We start from the raw sequence: 15,257 nt of genomic DNA on the forward strand, positions 1-15,257 counted from the left end.
TTTGCATCCGAGGGGGGGCTGTCAGATACCAAATGTCACCCTTCTGTTCTGCGACCAGTGGCCATATTGTCAATAAATGTCTCACTTCCGGACTGATGCGGCAGCATTGTGGGAAACGCCGGCATTCTCTGCTAGAGACACTAGAGGGCGCTGTTCATACGCAGGCATTCTCTGTTAGAGACACTAGAGGGCGCTGTTCTCTCTGCTAGAGACACTAGCGCCCTCTATTGGCCAGCCGCCACTGCTACGTTGACGTGGTTTTCTACGTACGACACGGGTAAGATCAAATTTGATCCAAAGTACTTTCTATAAATGAGGCACCTGGAGTTCATTTTGCAATATTTATAGCAACTTTAATACAAGAAGTTATTTTTGAAGGATTGTAAAAGCAATGTGGAGGAGGATTCTATGAAGCAGCAGAAGTGTCCTCTGTGCGTTCAGACCATGTCTGAAGGAAGAAATGCAGAAGTCGTGGCAGTGTAGTTGAGCTCCGAGGTGATGAGCTGTCTGTAACGAGAATAGATGTCCTCCAGCTGTTCGTCCACCACATCCTGTGTGTCGTAGTTGTTGGTGTAGATCATCACCTGGAACACACGTACACAGTTTATAAACCACCCTGAACTGGTCACATTGTTACACATGCGTTTTATAAACCACCCTGAACTGGTCACATTGTTACACATGCGTTTTATAAACCACACTGAGGTCAGTTTCACAAGTAGTACAAAAGCATAATAAGAGAGTAACAATTGAAGGTCAATCTTCTGTGCGTAAACCAACGAAATGGGTTCAATTAACAACTCTGGTCTAGGAGAGAAGTGGCTCTGGATTGTCAAAAGAGATAAAGTATTACTTTAGGAAGCTGACTCCTGGGCTGGTTACATTAATACACATGCAGTGTATAAACCATGGCAGACGTTGCTCAATAAAACATATTCCAAACACATCAAATGTCCTCAGTTGTTTTAACCCACAGTGACATGCTGCAATGATTCAGATCACGTTTGAGTTTGCCTGTTTTTACATTAAAGGGGCAATCAGGGATTGGTACAACACATGACTTTTAGATTGATTATATATAGCTATTGATTAAGAATATAACTTATAACAGCTTGTGACGTTAGAATGATATGGTTCAATTTGTCAAAATTTAGTTTTTTACATAATCTGATCCATTAGGTGTTTATTAATGCCTGTGTGGTGTTATTTTTAAAATGTTGACATTTTTGAGTTAGTAATTCATAAAATACAAAAGTTCCATCTCACAAAACATAATGGAATGTAAAAACTTTGACGGTCAAAATCTCTGAACTACCCTAAACGGCGATAGAACCTTATCATTATAAGCTCACGAGCTTATGATGGCATTCCTGGCTGGGTGTCCAGGACGGGGCGCTAGACCACTGACCCTGGTCTCGCCAGACTCATCAAAAATAAGCCTGGATCTTCCTTTAGCGACGTTGGTGGAATACCCCCCAGGTCAAGCTGCGGTCTGACCTACCTTGATGGTTCTGAGTATGGTCTTCTTGTCCAGGCGTTTCTGCAGCAGCTGGTCCAGGAAGCTGGTGTCTAGGACGGCCCAGACCCTGAGGTAGGTGAGCCTGGAGCACATCAGAACCAGCGCCAGCAGCTCCTCGTCCACCGACTCATGGCTGTTGTTCAGGTCCAGGGTCAGCTTCTGAAGGGAGGGAAAACAACCACATCAAGGACACCACTACATTAAATAGATTTCTAGGACCCCTAGGAGCCTGAACAGGTAAGGGACATCAGGGGAGGCTAGTGGAGGTAGAAATCGGGCACATTGTAATGCATGGAACAAAATGAGGAATGGTATCAAACACCAGTCCTCATTCCATTCCATGAATTACAATGAATGCAACCCATGTTCCTCATTACAACGACCTCACATATTCAATAACACCCCTATAGCATTATCAACACTCCACTGCTGACTGCTACTGTGTATTGACAGAGCAGAGCATACCATAGTACAAGAAACATCCTCATTCAAATCAACATTCCATGGTGGGTGTAGTGGCGGCCATCTTGTGGTCATCATTTGGAAGTTTTATCTCACATCCTTATTAACAACCAACTAAACTCAACTGACATCGGAATGTTCAGTAATTTGACGCTTGCTATTTGTCCCGCCTCTGAATTAACTTCTCTCTGTGTTCTACACCTGCAGCAATAATGGTTACCCTAGCAACTATATATAACAATGCCTTGTTGGTTTGAGGGACCATGTCCATTCTAAGAATAATAATAATGCTTATAATTGATTACATTTATAAAGCGCTTTTTAAAAAATAAAATCAACAACAACAACAAAAGCAAAACAAATACATAAAACCATGTCATAAAAGCAGCGATCAAAGTCTAACAAAGTCTAGCAGTATTATCATTATGAATATTCTACTCATTCTATTTCTATGGAGCCCTCCCAATCCCCCTTACCTGTAGACAGTTGCTGTACCAGGGCACCAAGCTGCTCAGAGCTGGCATAGCGCTCCAGTTCTGTTCCCTGAAGTTGGGGCTGGTGAGACTGAGTGACCTCAGAGGGATCTCTCTCAGCAGGATCCCACCCAGATGGTCCATGTTCAGGATCCATTCCACAGAGATCTGGACCTGCATGTCTGGGCAGCGCCGGGCCAGGTGAGACCAGGAGTCGCCCCAGATCACCTGGACGTTCGGCTCGTTGAGGTGGCAGTGCAAGGTGAAGGAGCGGAGGGAGCCGCCGCCGTAGAGGCTACCGCACGACACGGCCAGGCCGGCGAGGAGCTCGTTGGACAGACAGGAGTAGTCGAGGGTGAGGGTGGAGAGGCCCCGGAACCTGGTCAACATCAAATCAAGGTGCGTTTTAAAGACCGCGACAAGTATGTGTGTGTTTGCAGGCACATTATGCACAGTTGCACACACACAAGTAAAAAAAGAGTAGCTAATAAACAAGAGTATGTAGGAGCCACTAAAAAAATAACACACACACACACACACACACACCTACACCCACACCCACACACACACACACACACCCACACCCACACCCACACCCACACCCACACCCACTTGTTGATGACCTGTGTGAAGCCCGGACTAATGTACACCGCCAGCGACTGTGAGAAGAACTCCTCCAGGTTGAGGCTGGCGATCCCGGGCCTCCCACCCAGATGGACATGCTGCTGGGCAGCCGCCACCGCCTCCAGAACCTCCAGGCCCTGGGGCAGGTTGAGACCTGCCCCTCGCAGGCTCAGGTGCTCCAGGTGAGAGCCCCGGCTACGCAGGTAGATGGTCAGGCTCCGGTGGCAGGCCGAATGGTCCAGCTCCATGTGGGGGATGGTGAGCGAGCGCAGGCGTCCGCCTGTCTTGCGGAGAGCCGCCAGGAACATCGACATGGGGCACCATGACACAAGGGAGTTGAGTGACTGGGAGAAACGGACCTCCAGGTGTTCCAGGTAGCGTCCGTAAACTCTGGCGTAGCAGACGGCCTCATCCAGCTGGGAGAAACTGAAGGTCCGGGCCCTCCAGAAGGACGGGGAATGCATGATGTGGTGCCAGTGGCGGCAGACCAAGGCGGCCCGTGCCCGGTCCTTGTCCCCCAGACACCTGAACACCTGGAGAAGACACAAGTCCGGGAGACGAACCCAGAAACATTCCTCCTGTTCGGGCATCCATTTTTAAAAACGTGTTATGTACGACCGTAGCCTACTGGATAGTGCTGTGGTTACGAGGTAATCCATTTGATTAAATATCGCCTAGAACTAATCTATAGTTGTCTATATCTACCTATGTGTCTCTGGGTTTAAGATGGACAGCAGAGAAGAGTCCATTCATGGCCAGTGTGGAACCCTTGTACGACTTTGCTAATGACTGACTCAGAAACCATAGTTCTGGAACCTTGACGTGTTTTATTGTCATTGTCATTTATGTCACCATTGTTACGAGGTTTTGTGACATCACAGTAGGCCATTTGGCCTATTTAAATTCTATAATATAGCAACAGAATAGTGCTGTATTTTTTTGGTTCATATACAGGTGTATTACTTGTGAATAAATGGTGCATCATTTGAAGTTCCCTGATGATGAAGTTATTTACAGTATATTACACAAATGGTGGTGTGTATAAGCCCCCCCAAAATATTGTTTATTGAAAACCCTTGTCATTTATGTTTTCTAAGACTATTTTTATTTATCTCTAAGGCCTATTAGGGATATCCAGAGATATTGGCTTACTACATCCCTGAGAAAAGTGTGCTTTTCCAATCAAAAGATCAATCAAGGCTTTTACCTGGCCTAAAATGTATCTGGATTAGTTTGGAGCTATATATTAGTCTAGTATCAATGGTTTGGTGAGGTCATGGAGATAATAATAATAATAATAATAATAATAATACATTTATTTTATAAGGCGCATTTCAAGGCACTCAATGTCGCTGTACAACAAATTAAAAAAACTGTTGCAAAATTCAAATACAGAGAAATATACAGTATAAACATAGCTAGCAGCCGAGCAACACGGGAACAGTAAATCAACGGGCATACGCCTGTGAAAACAGGTGAGTTTTGAGGTGAGTTTTGAATGAGGAGATTGAATCAATGTTCCTGATGTCGGGGGGGGAGGGAGTTCCAGAGGTGGCTGAAGGCTCTAAACCCCATGGTGGACAGACGGGCTGGAGGGGCGGAGCGGCTAAAGGCTCTAAACCCCATGGTGGACAGACGGGCTGGAGGGGCGGAGCGGCTGAAGGCCCTAAACCCCATGGTGGACAGATGGGCTGGAGGGGCGGAGCGGCTAAAGGCTCTAAACCCCATGGTGGACAGACGGGCTGGAGGGGCGGAGCGGCTGAAGGCCCTAAACCCCATGGTGGACAGAAGGGCTGGGGGGACGGTCACTGTCTTTTGAGTGGCAGAAATGCCCTTTTGAGTGGCGAAAATGAGAGGACGTGCCCTATTGGTGCCCCTCCAATGGTCTAAACTTGACCATGTGCCCCCACCGTTGAAAAACGTCGCACTAAAGTGCCCTTTTGAGTGGCAAAATTAGAGGATGTGCCCTATTGGCTGACCTTCCAATGGTCTAAACTTGACCGTGTGCACTGATGGGGTGCCATGTTGTGCAGTAGGTGCCCTTTTTTTCTTTTCGCCCCCCCCTGCCCTTCAAACAGCCTGTGTCCGCCACAGTGCAGACTTACCTGAAAGGGCTGTGGACAGACAGACCTACCTGAAATGGCTGTGGACAGACAGACCTACCTGAAATGGCTGTGGACAGACAGACCGCTGAGATGTTTGGGGAGTTACTCTCTCTGGCCTGTAGGTGTCACTAGAGCACCGCACTGCCATTGGACGGTGTTTTCCTCCTCGTCGCTTCCACGCTTCCTCCTTCCTGAACACGTGTTTATAAGCCCCTCCTCCCTGAACACGTGTTTATAAGCCAGCCTGGCAGCTCAAGATCAACTCTCATCCAACAACAACAAGCTGCATTAAACCTTTTAAACATGCAGATCTGCATCGTGTGTAGTGGACAGACACCCAAATACCGATGTCCGGCCTGCTACATCAGATAGTGAGTATATTCTGGCGCGTTTAGCCCAAATCCACAAACTGCTAAGCTATAATCGTCAGGTGTTTGACACACACAACTAGCTAACTAGCTAAGTACTGTTATATTACTAGAATGAATGAATGAATGAATGAATGAATGAATGAATGAATGAATGAATGGTCTTTATTTGTCATTAATACAGTACAGGTACCATACAACGAAATTTGGGAGGGGGGCTCCCCTGGTGCTAGGTAAAAAATACTAAAAACAAGAAGGGAGAAGAGCTGGTTTACATAAATAAAGGCTATGTACACTATCCACTATACTATACTATACAAATAAAACACTGTGCTGTACTCTATGCTATACCTATTCTAACATTTCCTATCTCTGAACCTTATGTACCCGAGGGTTGTCATATTGCACATAGTGTTATTGCACATTCATTTAAAGTGTCGCAGTTTGCAGGTTTGAAATGTTCACAGTTGTGTTTCAGTATTGCACTTGATTACAATCTAGTAGCTGCCATCAAATTGTCTAGATTGTCCAGGGCCTAGAACCTAGGTCTTTGCTGTGTTCAGGGCCTGGATGGCCCTGGGGTAGAAGCTGAGCTTCAGTCTGTTTGTCCTTGCAAACATGGTCCTGAACCGCCTGTTCAAGGGCAGCCGAGCAAAGTGTTCGTACCCAGGGTGGGGTGGGGTGGGATGGGTCTCTGGAGATCTTGGATCTATAATACTCTCCTCATGAAAATACATGTTGTTGTTTCTCTCCTCTCCAGTTGTTCGCTGAGTTGTTACAAGACACACAAGGGTAAGAGCCAAGTGGTTAATAATGAGAGCCTTGCTTGAATTGAAATTCTGCTGATCACAGTCAAAGTTGAATCAAAGTAGCTGATGTTGATGTTCTTCTGTCCAGATACCTGCGTACCCATTCCTAAACACACAGTGCTCCCTGCTCAGGATACAGACGGAGCTTCTAGGAATGGTAGGTTTGATGCTTTTGTATGTATAGCCTATATTAATTTTGTATTTTCTTTTTAGACCTCAACAAATAATCATTGAGATGAAAACCCCAAAACGTTTCTGTCCGACTGAAATGCACCTTCTTATAACTGCCCCTGGAAGTGAATATGCTATACTTAAGCATGATCACACGAGAGGGAGTGCTGTTATACTGAATATCACACGAAAGGGAGTGTGTTATACTGAATATCACAGAGAGGGAGTGTTTTATACTGAATATCAGCCTGCAGGCTGCGGCCTCGTACCCAGTATAACAGCACGACCTCGAGTGTGATATTGCTTTTATACAACAGTTCTACAGCGCGATTTATTTAACAGTAATAAGTGACAACAGATTATGTTGTATAGTTAAAAGTCTCAGTGCTGTTATACTGTATATCAGCACTCATGGAATGCCTCTTTGTCCAATCAAATTACTTGGTCGGAACTAACTGTTGTATAAAAATAGTCAAGGCAGTTGATGCTTGGCAGTTCTGTTTTATTACCAGGTAACATGTCATGAAGAATACATTAGAAGTCAGTAGGATATGAATCACGTTTGCCTCATTGTTTTAGCAGGAGAGCCCTGGACTGTCCGAGACCTCCTTGATGACGAACACCAAGCAGATAAAGTTCCACTTCAGAGGCTTCAACTATTAGGTAAAACACTGATTTAGAAGACATTTATAGATTGAACACAGTGACCGTCAACATCACCTTAAGTTTCAAATATTGCAGTGTATGATATTGTCACCTTGCATTCATGTCCTTACTGTTGTAACCATTTAATGGATTTAAATGGTCATTGATTATTCATGTTTTTAAATCATTCTAAGGTCATGTTCTCACATGAAAGTCCGAATCAGGACCAGGAGTAAGTAGATGAGTTTGCAACATTGTTGCATAAATAATTTCTCTGATTTGCATTCTCACAGCCCTTTATGTAAACGAAGTAATTAAGTAACGAAGTAAAAGTAAAGATCAATTTCTTATTATTATTTCAGGGAGTAAAACAAGCGTCGTTTCTAACCGGAGCGAAACCACCCTTTTCAAGCGGAGCATCCGTTGGTTGTTTGCTCCGGGAGTGACTTCGAATGCGCGTTCTCACAGCTCCAAACGACGCAGAGCAAAGGACATTTTATCCTAAACTTTGTTTCTAGTGAGAACACACCCTAACACACAATTGTTTTTGCCCTCACCTTCAGGTGAATCTAAGGAGCTCAGAGATCTGCTTCTTAACCCCCACCTCCGTCAGTTAATGTGCACCATTGACGCGGCAGACGGAAAAGCAGATGCCATGAAGGCTGCCATGCAGGAGCCGCTGTTTGTGGAGTTTTCAGACCAGTGCTTGAAAGTAGTTGAGAGAAATGATGATAGGATGGAGGAATGGTAACCAAATCCATTAAGCTCAAGTATTAATGTGCTCAGTGACATACTGTACTTAAATGTGTTTGTCATGTCATCATTTTAGCAGATCATTCTTACATTCTACTTTTGTTTACTATGATTGTGTAGTCTCTTGAACTCAAGTCCCACACTTGATGATTGTGTAACAATCGCTCATTTTAGACAAAAAAGGTCAAACATCTCAACCTTTTTCAAAGCATGACCCATATTGAGTCAAGTAATTCTGTGTTTTGTAGTTACTTACTTTTATGTTAACCGAATAAAGCTGAAACAGACTTTGGTGGAAACCAAAGTTGTTCTAAGATCAACGTTAAAGAAGAAAATCCTATGCTGGACACTACAGACTTGTTTGCCTTGTCAAAGAGGAAGATCTCAGTTTAAGTGTGACATTCCAGGACTTGGCTTAAACTGTGTCCGATAAACCAGCTGTACTTCAGACTGCAAAAGGGAGGGTTAGACCTTTTTCACCCTCAATTAATGACATCTTGATCCTGTGTTTTGGATTAACAAATCATGTACAAAACTGCACATACCAGTTTATAAAATGTATTTTTATTTTTGCGCTATTACAGAGATACTTTGTGCATATCTATCTTTAAGGATAGATAGATATTCAGGTTTCCTGATATTGAAATAAGTAGCATTGTTTCATTAAACAAGAACAAGACATTGGGTCTGGGTATGGACTTGAATGCCCCCTTACAAGTAGAAATGCTAGATAATATTATTTAGTTATGCTTCAAATACAAACACAATTCAAGGTATGATTGCAGTACATGGCCATGGTTACACAAGATAAGTTACTGTAGTTCAAGCAAGGTGGCACCACTGGCTTCTTTCTAATAAATACATATTATGCAACAATGTGACTGGTGTTTTTGGTCATTAACAGTGAAGTGTTCAGCAGCAAGTGTCTTAGACGGATGTGCTTAATTACATTTCCCAAACAGATAAGTGTTCTTTTCCCATGTATACAAAACACTGTAGTGGAAGTCCTAAAATAATAAAGACCTTCATAAAACAGACTTATGTTGATTTGGTGTGAATACCCTGCTTTCCCTTGATCGGCAGTTGACTCAAAGCTTTACAATTACATTTAGTTTTGGTCAACTGTGTCTAGATATTACACAAACAGAAAGTGGTTTCTTGTCATCCCTGATGAAAAGAACATTAGCAGACGACTTCCCATAAAACTAATCCTGTCAATAACTTAAACGATGCAGCAATTATAAACGAGACACTATCTTTAACATCACGTTGGAATACAAAATACATATTGAAGCAACAGCTTTCCCCTAACCCTTTGCTCAAAAATGGCTCCAGTTTTTTAAACTCTGGACTCTGAGAAAGGCACTCGTCATAAGCTTGAGACTTTCAACAATGATAAAATAAGACTTCTGTACAAAACATATCCCCTGATCCATCAACTATCTACATTTTAAAGGTGCTATTATTGAGGCAATTGGCTTGTAGTGTTGGTTAAGAAGCAGGGACATAGAAATACAATCATAGAATGGATCACACTAAGGTTTTCTCTAAAAGGATCTGGTTGAATCCAGTCACTCCATCACACTTCTGTTCTGGATGCACGTCAGCGTAGAGCAGTGGAGAACGCTGGTAGTGGAGCTTAACAGACCCCTAAAGAGGAACAGGACCACTTTAACACAATACAAAATGAACGTGTCTTGAAATTCACTAATATCATGAGTATCTTTGTAGCAATTAGAGTGTAAACAATGTTCTGTACATACTGTATATAACAGTGATTATTTACAGTTGTTTATTCACAATTAATTGTTCATGATTCCACCCCTTAGAAGACCCAAACATACATGTACTGTACAACGCCCTGCATAAGTAATGGGCCAGTGAAGCATTCTTCTCTTCTTTTGGCTCGAGTCCAAAGTTTGGATTTGAAATCAAACACAAGGTTAAAGTAGGGATTCTCAGCTTTTATTGAAGGGTCTTTGAGTCCAGTGTTTCTGCTAAGTCAGGCGTGTTCCCTCGCATCATTTGGGCCGGCATAAAAGAGTAAAAAGAGTCAAAAGTATTGTTTCTAGGCTTTCCGTTTGCCTTGGAGTCTATATGGGTGTCTGTCAACATGTGGACGATTTGTGCAGACATCAAATAGCTGTCAATATCTACTGTTGATTCTAGGCTTTCCGTTTGCCTTGGAGTCTGCCATTGGTGTCTGTCAACATGTGTTACAAAAGAGGTGTCAGTAAAAGGCAAAGAAGCAATTATTGTGGCCTGGGGTGGTCCAGTGGTCTAGCACCACGGGCTACAGTGCACACATATGCCCATGTCGGCATGGGCTCGAATCCGGGTCGCAGACTTCAGGCAGTTCTTGCATGCAAAGGTCGACCAAATAACATGAGTGCTTAATTTGGACATGATATTAATCTGTCCCATTCCTTTTGGTGCCCTGAAATAGGGGAACTATGAATAAAAAAGTGATTTAGTCATTTATAATAACATGCATACCAAATACCATATCAAATAAAAGCAGAGAATCTATACTTTAACCGCCTTTGTTTGATTTAAAATCCAAACTCTTAGAGTATAGAGCCAATAGAAGAAAACAATTCACTGTCCCAGTATTAATGCAGGGCGCTGCATAACCCAAAGTGAATCTGTTGGTGTGAGGAGAGGGGCTGTAGTCGTACCCTGGGCCGAGCCCTGATGGAAGCAACACCTTGCTTGAACTGGTTGGTCTCCACCTTGTACTCCCCGCTCCTGAAGGGCACGTTGAGGCACGCCATCACTGACATCATGTTCTGGAAGCCGCTGGCGGTCATGGACACAGTGATGGAGGGGGCGGAGGCCAGGGCCAGGCCCAGGGGCCAGCCCCGCACCATCACAGGCTCCTGGAAGCTAGAGAGCTGCACTGAGCCCGTCTCCCTTAGGAGGGGGTCCAACACTGGAAGACCCTCCTCCTCCTGGAGGTCCTCTGCATTGTCCAGCTCAGCCTCGGCCAAGGCGTCTCTCAGCATCTGCAGCATGAGGACAGAGTCACGCTACACAGCTCACCACAGGAAACGACAGACACTGGATACTTAATAAAACCATGGTTGTGGCCTGGGGTGGTCCGGTGGTCTAGCACCGCGGTCTACAGTGTACAAATATGCCCATGTTGGCATGGGTTCGGATCCGGCCCCATGCCCTGCTGACATGCCCTCTCTCCCTTCTTCTCCTTACTTTCCAGTCTGTCTTAAATAACTTTAAAAAATAATAATAATAAAACCATGGTTAGGATCATCCGTAGCTCCTTTGCTGCTCACCCTCCACTTCCTCCAGGATGTTTGTATGACTGCTGCTGCTCTCTGCCACCTCCGGACTGCTCTCCTGACCAGCCAGGACCGCACCACTGCAGGGACAACCACAGGGAACGCTCTTGAAAGGACTCGATTTATAACAGGACCGGGGTTGCATGTAAAGGTGTAGTGGTTTTATATGATGTTATACTGAGAAATGTGAGTTGGCCAAAGCTAGCACTCAAGGAAGGCCCATTTCCTCCCTGAAGGTGTGAGCCAAGGTCTGTGTCGCAGTGAACAATTGGGACGATGGACAGGGCCCATAACTTATGTAATCACAGATTTGTATAATATGATTGGTTCCCAAGAATGGTGACCTCATGACCAAGGATAGTTATAAATATAGAGTCCCACCATTGTTGGTGGCTGGCTTTTGCTTCCTGCTTGCTCCTGGCTGCTACGCTCATGTAACCATTTTGCTTAATAAAAGGCCTCTTTGAAGACAGTTGATCGAAGCTCTTTGTGCTTTGTAGGTTATGCTAAATCTATTAATAATCGATTAGAGGCCACAACAAAGATTCAACGCATTCAGGTTTACTAAATTAATAGGAAATTCATTCTATTCTTGTGTCATTGATCATTTAGACGATCATTTTAACTGGTTCCCTATAGAGAATTGTAACCCTCAGTTATGTGCACGGTGTACACACTGCACCAGTCGGCCCCTGCTGGCCAGACAGCCAGGACGAGACATGGCAGACAGCTGGAGCAGGGCTGTTAACCTCTGCCTCTACTGTAACAACCACAGCCAGGGGATGTAGAGCTTTAATACCTGCTTGGATCAGGGTGGCGGCTTGTCTCTGGGCGTGGCCTCTGCGGCGGAGGTACCTGCGCCAGCAGCACTGGAGGGTGAAGGCTCTCTGGGAGAGTCCCTGGTCCCTCTGGGCCTCCAGGTGCTCCAGCTGTGGGACCAATCAGAGCTGAGGATTACGCTTCAATGGACCTTCAATGGAGCCACGCCCCAAAATAGAAATTGTCCAATCATATCACAGCAAAAGTCACTACAGGGCAGAAAACTCGGACAAACAACTCGCTAATATCTGATGGTGAAAAGCTCCTAGACTAAATATTCTTGAAGTAATTCTATTACTTGCTGTGGTAAATCAGAAATTTGCCAACTCCCGCCATTGTAAGTCATTGAATGTCATTCAGTCACGGTCGGTCAGTCAGTCAGTCAGTCACTGTCAGTGAAGTGTTGTTTGTTTGTCCCAGTTTTCAAAGGGGCCGTGGCTTAGAGATAGGTCCATTTAGAGATAGGTCCATTTAGAGATAGGTCCATTAGAGCAGTGTTTTTCAACCTTTTTTCTTACCTTGAAAAAATCCCACGGCACACCGCCATCCCAAATGTTACAAAATGATACATAGTAGCCTATCATGTGTGACGTTTTTCAACTGTGGGGGCACATGGTCAAGTTTAGACCATTGGAGGGGCGCCAATAGGGCACGTCCTCTCATTTTCGCCACTCAAAAGGGCATTTTTGCCACTCAAAAGGGCACTTAAAAGAGATGTTTTTCAACCGTGGGGGCACCAGGAGGGGTGGGGGCACCAGGAGGGGCGGTCGCCCCCCGCTGCCCCCCCCACTGAGTCCGCCAGTGCAATGTACAGTCACTGAACATTTTATTAGTGACCACCTCAACCACCAGGACATTTGTTATATGTGGTGATTGACCCAAAACACCAAACACCTGTCCTCTGGCGCTCCACTCTGGGCCACGCTCAGAAAGGCACAATTGTTGTGGCACGTTCAGGTAGAAACATCTGGACGTCTGTTTGATGTACAGAGTAAGAAATAACGTGTCTTCATGACATGTCTTTCTGTACACGGCCCTAATTTGCCTACCATTGCCATTTCAACCTTTTGAATGAATACATGACATGTACAACCAATGACCCTACAAATATTTCACTAGCCTCTTTCCTATGATTGTGCTATTCCTAGGCGAGTCAGTGCTGCAGCAGCACAAGAGAGCATTGAAAACGGAGAGCCTCCTGAAGCAGATGATGCTGGCAGATTAACATACATGTTATTTACACTAATTAGTCGCCAAGTCTCTGTTTTCAAACTTTTCTGGCACTGGTTACGGTAAGGGAGAAGTGTCTACTGTGTGCAGGGTTCCCACACCTTCTGAAATATCAAATTCAAGCACCTTTCAAGACTCAATTCCCTCAAATTCAAGGACCCAACATGGCATAGTTTGAGACAGAACTAGTTGACGAGCTAAGTAAAACCTTTTTGAATATATATATATATATATATGTTTTTTTTAGAGAGAGAGAGAGAGAGGGGAATTCAAGCACTTTCAATGACCCATGTCTATTTTCAAAAACTTTTAAGACCTTGATTTCTTTTTCTCAAATTCACTAACTTTCAAGAATTTCAAGGACCCGTGGGAACCCTGTGTGTGCTATTTAGAGTGCACGTTGGGACAGGCACAGAGTTAGTGAGATTCAGTCCATTTAGAAAAACAGTCTGACCGATCCTTTTTCTTTCGTTTGTTTTTTTACATGTGAAACATCACATCACCAGTGTTACAAAGACTTCAATTTACCTTCACAGCTGGAAGAAAACTCACACGATCTACTCTCTCTAGTGATTTCCCCAATATCCCAAAATACACTCTGAAAAAATCTAAATCAACATCGACCTGAAAACAAAAAGTTATTAACGATCATTAATCAGTTACAACCGTTCTGGTCTGGAGTAATCTTTACCAGTTCATGCGGCACATTTGGAAGAAAAAAAACGTATCACCCAGTAAACAAAGAGTCCAAAAGACGTCCTCAGGGAAGCCGGAATGTGGGTTCAGATTACGTCTTTCTAGGACGTCCAGATGACGTCTTTTAAGACGATTCTGTAGTCCATAAGACGTCCTAAAGACGTCACCTGGACGTCCTAGAAAGACGTCATCTAAACCCACATTCCGGCTTCCCTGAGGACGTCTTTTGGACTCTTTGTTTACTGGGCAAGCTTTTGAGACGTTTGAGAGACAGACACTCTCCAGACAAATTACACAATTGGGAAGGTGTGGTTCAGAGGAGGAGGCTCAGAGAAACAATGACAGCCACATGTCCTGCACACAGACATCCCTCCTCTTCAGTCGATAGGACACGGAAGCCCAAGGTTGAGCAGAGGTTTAGCCAGAAGCATTATGCCATTTGTAGGAGGCAACAAGTCTGACTCGGGAGACTACGTACATCTATCCCAACACCAAGATAAAATACCCCCTCCATCCAGCCCAACCTCACATTCATATCAACAAAGGCAACAAGAGTTCTAAAAAAGCAAAACAGGACAAAATGGAGGACCGGTTTGCCCAGGTCTGGTCTTGGTCTGTCCATGTTCATCACCATCTTACTACCAGTGCCTGGAGTCCACCAGGTCAGGCTTCAGGCTCAGCCTTTTGAGGGTCTCATAGCCCACCACGATAACGATGGCGGTGGGCCCGGAGGCCATGATCCGAGCAGACAGCCCTTTGGTCATCCCCCACATCCCTTCCTCAGCCAATAGCTGCTTGAAGGTCTCGATGACAGAGGACTTGCCCTCTACCTTTAAATGAAGAGGAAGAGAGAGATTACTTAACATACTGCAATGTTATTGCCTTGAAAAAAGTATTCAACCCCCAATAGTTTTATTTTCTTTGCATCTTTCATGCATTGAATCAGAATGTTTCCCAACTGATCTACACAAACTACCAGACACATTCAAAATGATTTTTTAAATAATTATTTAAATATATAATATATACAGTATATAATATAAAAAATTGAGAAGATTAGATTGCCTCACTGGTCATACCAAACAATTGTGAGATGGAACATTTAACATTTAACATGGTGAACATTAAAATGTATTACAATTGGGCAGGTGCTTATAGTGCTGATATACACTGAAGCCGATTGGTTCCTCGCACCCTGTAGCTATACAGGACACACACACACACACACACAATCATCATCATCACACACACACACAGCTATATAGGACTGGGACACAGACACAC

At 44.2% G+C, this 15,257-nt stretch overlaps 4 protein-coding genes across 5 annotated transcripts in view; 1 reads left to right on the forward strand and 3 right to left on the reverse strand.

Annotated features, from left to right (window-relative positions):
- Positions 1 to 437: 437 nt before the first annotated feature.
- On the reverse strand, positions 438 to 3,668 carry LOC308174367 (F-box only protein 39-like; the record flags this gene model as incomplete). The annotated part of the gene is made up of 4 exons (XM_080549445.1): positions 438 to 584; positions 1,502 to 1,678; positions 2,458 to 2,833; positions 3,067 to 3,668. The coding sequence occupies 4 exons, from the start codon at positions 3,666 to 3,668 to the stop codon at positions 438 to 440; spliced, it is 1,302 nt and encodes a 433-aa protein (XP_080405571.1).
- Positions 3,669 to 5,427: 1,759 nt separating this feature from the next.
- On the forward strand, positions 5,428 to 7,943 carry LOC308174775 (zinc finger HIT domain-containing protein 3-like). 2 transcript variants are annotated; one of them, XM_080549875.1, is made up of 5 exons: positions 5,428 to 5,554; positions 6,312 to 6,343; positions 6,449 to 6,517; positions 7,111 to 7,194; positions 7,740 to 7,943. In XM_080549875.1, the coding sequence occupies exons 1-5, from the start codon at positions 5,487 to 5,489 to the stop codon at positions 7,925 to 7,927; spliced, it is 441 nt and encodes a 146-aa protein (XP_080406001.1). In that variant the 5' UTR covers positions 5,428 to 5,486; the 3' UTR covers positions 7,928 to 7,943. The 2 variants fall into 2 exon arrangements, with proteins under 2 accessions (XP_080406001.1, XP_080406002.1); XM_080549876.1 differs by having other exon boundaries at positions 7,114 to 7,194.
- Positions 7,944 to 7,951: 8 nt separating this feature from the next.
- Positions 7,952 to 14,087, reverse strand: LOC308174774 (unconventional myosin-XIX-like). Its single transcript, XM_080549874.1, has 4 exons — positions 12,028 to 14,087; positions 11,223 to 11,308; positions 10,608 to 10,934; positions 7,952 to 9,579 (listed from the first exon to the last, which is right to left on the reverse strand). Exons 3-4 carry the CDS (start codon positions 10,932 to 10,934, stop codon positions 9,460 to 9,462), a joined length of 447 nt encoding a protein of 148 aa, XP_080406000.1. The 5' UTR covers positions 11,223 to 11,308; positions 12,028 to 14,087; the 3' UTR covers positions 7,952 to 9,459.
- The window catches only part of LOC308174773 (solute carrier family 25 member 44-like), a 4,706-nt gene continuing 2,975 nt past the window's right edge, over positions 13,527 to 15,257 (reverse strand). The window contains exon 4 of the mRNA XM_080549873.1: positions 13,527 to 14,803. Coding sequence (XP_080405999.1) covers positions 14,612 to 14,803 — 192 coding nt within the window. The 3' untranslated portion in view covers positions 13,527 to 14,611. The remainder of the gene's footprint in view (positions 14,804 to 15,257) is intronic.

The sequence above is a fragment of the Nansenia antarctica genome, assembly GCF_963989245.1.
Source record: "Nansenia antarctica genome assembly, chromosome: 20".
In the NCBI taxonomy this organism is placed as follows: domain Eukaryota; kingdom Metazoa; phylum Chordata; class Actinopteri; order Argentiniformes; family Microstomatidae; genus Nansenia; species Nansenia antarctica.